This window comes from Onychostoma macrolepis, chromosome 25, assembly GCF_012432095.1.
Source record: "Onychostoma macrolepis isolate SWU-2019 chromosome 25, ASM1243209v1, whole genome shotgun sequence".
NCBI classification, from domain to species: domain Eukaryota; kingdom Metazoa; phylum Chordata; class Actinopteri; order Cypriniformes; family Cyprinidae; genus Onychostoma; species Onychostoma macrolepis.
The window spans coordinates 15,996,677-16,007,008 of record NC_081179.1 but is presented as its reverse complement, the minus strand read 5'-3'; the positions used below and the strand labels follow the sequence as shown (position 1 = coordinate 16,007,008).

Below are 10,332 nucleotides of genomic sequence, written 5' to 3'. Positions count from 1 at the left end.
AAATCAATAATTTTGACCCATACAGTGTATTTTTGGCTATTGATTCAAATATACCCGTGCTACTTATGACTGGTTTTGTGGTCCAAGGTCACAAATGATCTTAAATATTCTTTATGTTGCTCTTTAGAGTGGAAAAACGTTATTTAGATTATGATTATAAAAATATCAGTGTGATTAGCCTATATCTTAGATGTTTTAGTCGTAATTACAGTCTTCAATTAATTTCCTATAGCCTATTTTAGTTATATTTTTAGTTGTTTTAAAATGTTCGCTTTTATTAGTAACTAATAATTTAATTAATAATGCTACAGTTATTATTAGGTAAAAAGTGTAAACTTTTATAGTAGGACTATTAATGTAATTTAGATGTTTGCATGTAATAAAATGATGCAGTCTATCAAGTGTTCTCTGTGTGTAATGCTGCCCCCTGCTGGAGTGAAGTGTTAGGTGGTTCTAGAATCGGTTTCATTGACAATTCAGTCCGAGTGAGAGCGAACAGCGAACAGCTACAGGACAGTACATGCCGCGCGCGTCAGGAACTGTACGCGTCAAACAAGTGTAACGTTTCTTGAGCTGTTAAAGTATTTATGGAGAGTGTCGCCTTTACCGCCAACAGGCATAGGCTACTTCAGGAAGGACTGAAATTTCATGCTGCCTCCCAATTTTCTCGGCTGGCCAAACCGTGGACATAAATGCCTAGAACAGAGAAGACCAATGTGATGCATCTGCACGAGAGGAAAATCACTCGACTAAGATGGGTAATAAGCAAACGATATTTACTGATGAACAGCTAGACGCCTATCAGGTAAGAGACTCTAGTTTTCAGCGTTACAGATAAAAATTAAGCAGCAACAAAATCAAGTTTTGCTTTAAATAATTAACAGATATGTGGTTCTTTCTTTCTTTCTTCCTTTCTTTCTTTTTCATAGTCAAGTAAATTAAATCATTGTTTATTTTGTTCATTTTAATGTGCATTCTTAAAAAAAACTGCTTAAAATTTATGCACACACACACACACACACACACACACACACATATATATATATATATATATATATATATATATATATATATATATATAAAGCAAGAACAACGACAACAAAAAAACTTATATTGGATCAATAAAAATAAAAATACCCAGAGATGTTCTGTATGATTTTATGAGGCTTCACTTTGTTCTTAGTTTATTGTCTGCGGCATACAAGCGACTTTATTGTCCTTCCCAGTGCATTTTTTTGTAGGATTTTGCAAGGAAATGAATTGATGTAGAATGATATTTATCTTAAATATTAGACTTGAGCTTTTAACCTCTTGACTATTTCAAATGTCGGAATTTAATTCTATAAATCTTCATGATGTTCTTAAAACCAGTAGTTACCATAATGGCCAGCACACAGAAGTAAGGCACTTTTATTTCTAATCACAATTTCTGTGTTTTATCATATATAATTTGTTCTTTGTGTGAAACCTAAGGTCTGAGCATTGAAGCATATCTGAGGACATCTGATCATATTGTTCTTTATCCTCCTCGTGCATGAACATGTGAGAAGGTCTTGCTTTTGTCTTCCATAACAGCAGTCTGTCATGCTTTCGCGAAACATCATCTCAGTCTACTAGGTCTAGAAGGACTCAGAGAGGCTTAAATATTAATACCAGTGTAAGATACCCAGAAACCTCATTCTGATTAGTCAGCTGTTGCACTTTATGATAGTTTCTGCTGCCAGAAGCTTTATGGTCTGTTTTTCTATCCATCCATCCATCCATCCATGTTATGTAACTGATTCATTGAGTCGGATATTAAGAACATTTGAATAGTAGGCATCTGAGTTTCCCACTTGCCAATCAACAAAGTGCTTCATGAAGATTGATGACTGCTAGCGACAATGGCTGCCGCTCCTTGTGCTCTTTAATCACTGGGTTGTACTACCTGGATCAGTGGAGCTTGGCCATTTGGCTGATAGACTAATTCCTTACAGCAGCCAAGTCTTATCAAGTCATTCATCACGCTGTAAAACAGAATCAGGCTATTGGGGGAGACTATTGTAGAAAATGTAGTGGCTAATCCTTTTGTAAATACCTGTTTTGAGACACATTTTCCTTGCCGTAAAAATTTACTTGTGTCTTAATATATAGTTCATGCAAAAAATAGGATTTTGTCTTAATTTCTTCTTGTTTCCAAATCGGTATGACTTTTATGGAAAACACAAAAGGAGATATTTTGCAGAATCAATTCGATTCCAATATAAATTTAAATCAGTTGAGATTAATTTTGGTATATGTTCATTTTTCTTACGTATAAAAGAAGTTCTCTCAACTTCTGTAATTATACAGACAGTGTTTCAAATGGATTCAAACTCATCTTTTTGTGAATTAATCATTAAAATAACCACTTCATAAGAATCATTAATTTCAGAAATTGGTTACGCTGGTTATGCTGTAGCAGTTTTTGGAGTTGTTTTTTCATGAATTGAAATGCACTGGTCATTCCGGATGTTTTTGATTTATTAAAAATAACTGGTTCATGAGAGTTGTTTGGTCAGGAATCAGAATACACTGGCTGTGCTGTATGTTTCCGGTTTACTAAAAAGTGTCGGTCACACTTTATATTAGGTGGCCTTAACTACTATGTACTTACATCAAAAAATAAGTACAATGTACTTATTGTGTTCATATTGTATTGCAAAACACTTTTGCTGCTATTGAGGTGGGATACGGGTAAGGTTAGGGACAGGTTTGGTGGTATGGGTAGGTTTAACGGATCAACAGTGTAATTATAAATGTAATTACAGAAATTAATTACAGGTGTAATTAAATATAGGTATTTTTAAAAATATAAGTACAATGTAAAAACATGTATGTACACAATAAGTGCATTGTACCAAATGATTAATTCAAATGTAAGTACATAGTAGTTAAGGCCACCTAATATAAAGTGGGACCAAAGTGTCTGCTTTAATTGTTTCATTTGTTTGTGAATCAGAAAATATACTACTTGTGTGTTTCTGATTCACTGACAAGAACTGATTCGTTAGAGTCATTTGTTTGTGAATCAGACTACACTGGTCGCGTTGCATGTTTTTGATTCACTAAAAAGAACTGATTCATTAGAGTCATTTGTTTTACATTTACATTACATTTAGTCATTTTATCCAAAGCGACTTACAATTGGGGAATACATAAAGCGATTCATCTTAAAGAGGCAAACAGACACAGGAAGTGCTCGTAATACCAAGTTTCAGGCGTTGTTTCAAACAAGTACAAGCTAGAAAGGCAAGGAATAAATAAAGAGAAAGTGTTTTTTTTAAATTTTTTATTAGGATGAAGTGCTAATTTTTGATGCTTGAATCTGTGTTTTTTAATTAGACTACACTGGTCATGTTGTATGTTTCTTTTTGCATGCAGCCCTTCAGCACAACTCTAATACAAGGATGTTTTTTGCCGTTATTTTACTGTACAGTCTTATTATTCCATCTCTTTCGATACAGACTGCAAATTTACATTCATAACTCAAGCCAAATATGATTTCTGTTACCGTGAGGCTGAAGATTCAATCATAGCAATGGCAACATGCTGTAGTTTCTTTTCAGCCCTACCAAAAATTAAACCATAAAAATACCATAAAATATTGCCGGACGTCTTTTATCTGATCATGACGAGGTAAATTGTTTCAGTGATCCATTTTTACGTATATAAATATTTGTAGAGTGCAGGAATATTTAGTACGTTTGATTTGTAACAACGCAAGGAAGCAGTGAGAATGATTTTAGTAAATGCCAGCTGCTCTCATATCTTTATATTATGTCTGTATGACGTGATTATAAGAAGTTATGAAGAAGCCATTTCTTTCTCTGAGCATGTAATGTCATTATTAGATATGTGGGCTTACGTTTCTGGTAATAATTTAACACCGGGTCGTCTATCCTCTGTGTTAATAACTCGCAGCTGTGGCCTTACCTCACATCTCACAGATTCAAGCCTCAATATTTCAAATTAATGAGCAATTAACAGTACTCAAAGGCTAATGCGCATAAATCACAGGACGGTCTTGCGAGCTGCTCCGCTGATTTGGGGGATGGATATTTTTTTTAGCATAAAGCTGGATGGTGTTTGGGTAAACATCATAAAAGAGAGCTTAATCATTAGCTCATAAATCTGTCGGCTCAGGTCGGCTACAGTGAGTGCGGTGAGGTAAGAAAGGAGCCACAGATCTGGGAAGAGTCTTATAATGGGTTTTTAGGCGTTTCGTGCTACAGTGGGCCAACAGCTGTTGTCGGTCCCTGCGGTCATATTGCCAGGCCTCATTTGGCGTGTTGTTTTTTGTGACGGGTAACACTTATCAAACACAGTGAAACCTAAGAGGCATTGTGTGCTAATACAAAAAGGTGTTGATAAAGCCGACAAGGAGCTCAGGTGTTGATCCACGTGCAGTCATGCAGTGTGAACGCAAAACCGTTGTTTAACATGTCAAAGAGGTGAAGCACATGCTTTGGCTTATCAGCATATTGTTTGATATTGTTTTATTATTTTTATCAATATAAAATACAGTACCTCAAAGGTGCTATACACTACCTTTCATGGGGAATTTAATAATAGTATACTTATATTCAACAACGAGTAAAAAGATTTATAATGTTATTAAAGATTTCAAAATTTTTATTTCAAATAAATTCTGTTTCTTTGACATTTCTAGTTATCAAAGAACCCTAAAAAACTAAGCAGCACTACTGCTTTCAACATTAATAATAAGAAATGTTTTCTGAGCAGCAAATCAGCATATTAGAATGATTTCTGAAGGGTCATGTGCACTGAAGACTGGAGGAATGATTCTGAATAAATAAATTAAAAAATATTAAATATATTAAAACAGAAATTGTAATATTATTTAATAATATTACTGCTTTTATTCTATTTTTGATCAAATAAATGCAGCATTGAAGACCATAAGAGACTTATGGACATTTAAATAAATCAAACCAACTCCAAACTAATGAAAGTGATATTTTTTTAAACATTAGGCCAAAAATCATCCTAATGCCTGTCAGATATCACTAAAATAGGTAAAATTTTGCTCACAAAAAAATTATGCTTGAAGTGTTTTTACAGTTCATTTCTTGAAAGTTTTATAATGAAACTGCAATTATCTTTTATATGTGTGTCTGTTCAGTGAAAAGTACTTTTCTTTTCTTTTTTTTTTCATCTTAGGACTGCACCTTCTTTACCCGCAAGGAAATTCTTCGGTGAGTATAAACCTTTTCGGCATTCTCTGCTTCATTTTGGTAGAATTCAAGTGGAATGGTTTAAACATGGTGTAATTTGTTTTTAAAAAATTCCAATATGAATATGAAAACCCTTTCATGATCATTGTGTGCAGAATTTTTAAGTCAACTCTCACTTTTGCATCTATTGTCTTATGGTATTGCATGATCTGCCAGTTCATTCAACTCTACTGCACTCCACTGGCTCTTACCAACCATGTCTAAGATCTATAAATCTCTCTCGCCCCATTCATACAACTCATTTTTCCCCTGTCAGCAGTTCAGCTCCAGTGATATTCATCTATGCTCATTCATACAGACCAGTCTGCATTTAACAGTCCGCTGGGTTCATTAGTATTCCGTTCACAGGCTGTGCACCATTTGTTTGAGTGAAATTCATACGCTTGTTCTGATGAGACCTGCGATCTAATAAAGAGAACCTGACCATTATAAAGGTTCTTTTTATGGGAATTGTCCTTTATGTGAGCCACCATTTATGCAAATATAGGACCAGACGATTCCTAACCTCAAATCTAAAGCTCTGTTCCAAAACCTGCTTTGTGTGGGCAGATGCCTTTTAAGGAACCTCATAAGTGACTGATTTGGATGGCTTTACATCAACAGCAAGACAAATATTGGGTAAAACTTGGGTAGTCCACTTTTTTCTCGACTTTGCGTCATTTGGAACGCTCTATGTAGGCATCAACTCTGTGCGTCACTGTAAATAAATGAATGTAAAACACATGAGATTAGCTAAGCTAACAGCGTCTTTCCTTGCAAATATTAAGTAAAATTGTCCATTTTTAATCAGATTGAACTTTTCAGTATTGAATAAAAATATAAATCAAATATATGTGTCATGGTGTGGTGCGGGAGAGAAGCACTAATACGACAAAGATAACAATAAACAGTATTTAATAATCCACATAGGGGTAATCCAAGGCAAGGAAGCAGCATACACTGCTATACAGGACCATACAGACGTAAGACCAGACGAAGAAACACTGAACTGAATACAACTTATATGGAGGTTAATGATGAGACACACCTGAACATAATGACACAATCAGACATTGGCAGAAACTAGGTCACACAGAGCACATGGGGAATGAAAACACAAACAAAAGTCCATGACTCTGACAGTTCGCCCCCCTCCCGGAAGGCGCGACCCCGCGCCGTAGAAAGGGAAGGAGACGGAGGGATGTTGAAAGGTTGGTACAAACAGGCAGGAGGAGGTTCAGGAGGTGGGCGGATGATCGGAAGGAGGACGATCCGCAGTGTCCAGGGTGGTGACGGAGGAAGGAGCCAGGGAGGGAGCAGTAGGACCCAGGGCGGATCAGACGGAGGGAGGAGCCAGGATGGAGCCAGGAGGGACTTGGAGCAGGAGGAGCCAGGCGGGACCCAGGCCACAGCCATAATGGCGGCCCAAGGTGGAGCCGGCGGAGGGAGGAGCCATGGAGGAGGAATGGCCGCCAACTCCATGGGGCCGACCGACGGCGGCGGAGCAGGTGGTGGTAGAGCTCGAGGCGGCGACAGAGAGCCGAAGAGCCAGGGTGACGCCGAGGATCCGGAGGGCCAAGGTGGAGCCGGAGGTTTCGGCGACTGAGGTGTAGGCGGGGATCCAGAAGGCCGCGGCGGAGCCGGAGCAACAGAGGACTGAGGTGAAGCTGGAGGGAAGGAGGAGCCTGACAGAGCCGGAGGGATGGAGTGACGAGGCAAATGACCATGACTTATCGCGAGAGGAAGAAACTACATTTTCGTCACATAACATCGGTTAATGGAAACTCTGTCATTTCGCAATAGTTTTTTATCGACATTTATAAAATATTGCAAAAGTTTTTTTAATGATAGCATTACTGTGATAGCAAGCATAAAAATACATAGTACGCATATTAAGTCAAAGCATTTTTAATTAAATTTAACTTTATGCATTTTACAGAGTTCTAATTTCGAATTACATCTTTGATTATTAGCATATGATATCCTGCCTTCTACCAACAAACCAACCCACAGAAAGCATTTTTGAATCAGAAGCCAGTGTTCTTAGGCGAGAAACATTCATCCTGCTAAACAAGGGAGAGAGAGATTACATCCCATCCAGCCAAGATTTACAGCCTCCCTCTGTCTGCAAGAATGTGATTTCTTTCTTGCTTTTTTGTGGCTCTATCAGAATCTCTCCCTGACAGGCCATGCAGCAAGCAGCAAAGCGTGTAATTGTCTTTAGCCACCAACACGACATTGACTCGGTTGTAAGCCATTGGTATATACATATATAACACCGTTCTGTTGGCCCAATGCAGCAGCTCTCAGTGTAGCTGTACTAATCGGGTTTCAATCAGAAAGGATTGTTACTACAATTAATCAGCATGAGCTTCAGGCTAAAACTAGAGTCCATCACTCAATTTCTCTGCCAGCCTCAATTAGACAATGTGGCTGCCCTCCAAAACCAGAATTTTCTGTACATAGCTTGTAAGTTCTGTTAGTTTTTGATTAAAATAATTTATAGCATATATAAATCTTTGTTTATATTGTTAAATATTATCTAATCATAATTATATAGCATATAAACAAAGTAAACAACAGCAACAGGATAGTTAAACAGTAGATTAAAATGCTTCACTGCACAGCGACTGCAATGAGTACACGCACTGTAGTTAAAAATATGGATGAATCAAATCTGATATTTTTAAACTTTACTATTAAATAGTCTAATCATGTTGTTTATGAGGCAGGTTTTATGTCACCATAGCCGCTGATGTTGTATCGAATGGAATTATTGGTCATAAAGCAACTGCAGCAACTGTATCTTGATCTGAATTACAGTTAGAGGCTGTTCACACTGAACATGGTTTTGTCTTCCATTGCTCTTCTTTTCCATTGGTTTTATATGTAAACATGCACTAGATGAGTTTATCCATTGCACTTACATCTCGCATCTTTTGCAGCATCTTGCACTGAACATTGTTCTTAAAATGTGGCGATCAAGTTTTGTTTTTATTCCACTTCCCTGCGTCTGAAAATCTGAAATTTGTTTAGCCTGGATTCAAACTCTTTTCTGTTTGGAGTTTTTCTTTTTTTGCATTTACTTTTTTCTTTAGTAGCTCTGTAAACACAAATAGGCTCAGTCACAGTTATTGACTCAGTCGTATTTTACAGCGCAGCTTAAGCAGGCCAGCCATTAGTTACAGCTACTAAGAATCCTTGCAATTTTGCTTTTATCTAGCATCCAGTGTTGCTTTGGTGCATTATATACACACAACCACAGAGATCTCTTTATTTTTATAGCTATATGTACATGAAGTGACATCACGTGTACATTTTTGAATATTGGACTCTTAATATGTACAATTTCAACATATTACACGACAACAAAAATAAAACTTTAGAGATTGACAAATCTTTTTGAATACCACTGCATATAACTGAGCTGCTCAGACACAGTGCCATAACATGACTCCAATTTATCAGACAATGAAGAAACTTTCCAGATTTAATTAGTTATAATGTCAAATTAGTTAAATGGATTAACTGTGTTAAATGAATGTGATGGCATTAAACACATAGGGCCAGATTTAATAAACAGGGCAAATTAGCGTTAGAGCGCAATTCCATAAAAGCACTGATGGGAGGGGAAAATTCTGCGGGTGATTTACTGACATTAAAGAACAGAGACGCTGCCAGTTCATTTCCACAATGACCAGCGCAAATTACCGCCAGCTTTAAGACATACCTTTTTGGGGCGTTATATAATGGGCACAAATAGCGCAATTTGACAAGCGCAAACATTAGTAAATCGCGTTGCGTGATTCATTTTAATACTCCCATAAATTTTGCGTCTGAAAGGGAAACTCCTACAAATGCATATTCAATAAGGTCAGGCGCAAAAATAACTGTGTCCACGCCTTTTCAGCGCTAATTCTTCACTGCGCATCTTTATCCTGACAGTACTATTTTAATGCCAAAAGATGGTTTGCGCTGGCGCAAGCTAATAGTAAATCTGGCTCTTAATCTCATTTATCATAAATACAATAAAATCAACCTATTACATAAATTCACTATTCTATAAATATCAATTTTTATATATTTGTACCAAATTTTGACGGTATATGATAATGTACAGCTAAGATCATACAGAAACATACAGATTTTATAGTGTTTTTTTTTTTTTTTCTCTGTTTCAATCATGGTTAAGTTTTGGTCATTTTTCTACAATTTCACAATCTCATAAAAATTTACTTAATATTCAAACAAACTACTTACGAAGCCATGTTTAAAGTTCATATGTGAAAGGGTTTGCATTGAGATGATCATGACATAAGAAATCCCAACGTGATCTTATGATTTTTTTTATTTTTTATGAATAAGCAATTTTGTATGAATTAGTACAGTTTGATTTGTACAAAAATGTATGATTTATATAAAAATTTAACTTAAATCTTAACCCCTAAATCTATCTCTTAGTGGGGCGTGATCGTTGTTCGAAAATGTATGAATGCGATAATTCAGGAATGTGTTGAAATACCTACAAACACTAACAAGATCTGAACTGCATTGCTGTAACTGGTTCTTAATGTTTTGAGAATGCTAAATCCTTTAAAACAATCTTTGTGTTCCTGAGGCCCCGTTTACACTAGTGTGTTTTCATTTTAAAATGCATAGCTTTTGCTACGGTTAAGCCTATCGTTTACACTACTGTACTCCGGCGTTTTCGAGGTTGAAAACGGAGACTTTTGAAAACACTGCAGACCCCGTTTTAGTTTGAAAACACCGAGGTTGCGTTTCGGTGTAAACGGACCAAAATGGAGACTTTTGAAAACGATAGCGTGGCTTCCTACATTCGCTCTGCATATCCTTGATGACCGTGTAAACAATAACATCATGCTCATTGTTGTACCCATAGATACATGTATGTATAGGTAGATTCCCCATTCGGCTGCTCCAAGCATGTAGACGCATCCACCATCTAAGTAATAGGGACTCTACGTATACATATCTATGGTTGTACCTGAATGAATGGTCATGTGACATGTGTTTTCAGTTGTGTAGTGTAGACGGAGATCGTTTCTGAAACGCCAGT

At 36.6% G+C, this 10,332-nt stretch overlaps 1 protein-coding gene across 7 annotated transcripts in view; it reads left to right on the top strand.

Annotated features, from left to right (window-relative positions):
• The window catches only part of cib2 (calcium and integrin binding family member 2), a 33,941-nt gene that overhangs the window by 6,830 nt on the left and 16,779 nt on the right, over positions 1–10,332 (top strand). For 3 of the 7 annotated variants that reach the window (XM_058766965.1, XM_058766969.1, XM_058766970.1), the window contains exon 3: positions 5,203–5,237. In XM_058766965.1, coding sequence (XP_058622948.1) covers positions 5,203–5,237 — 35 coding nt within the window. Of the gene's footprint in view, positions 1–488; positions 806–5,202; positions 5,238–10,332 lie in introns of those variants that run through there. The other 4 variants (XM_058766966.1, XM_058766967.1, XM_058766968.1 and 1 more) reach the window with 3 other exon arrangements.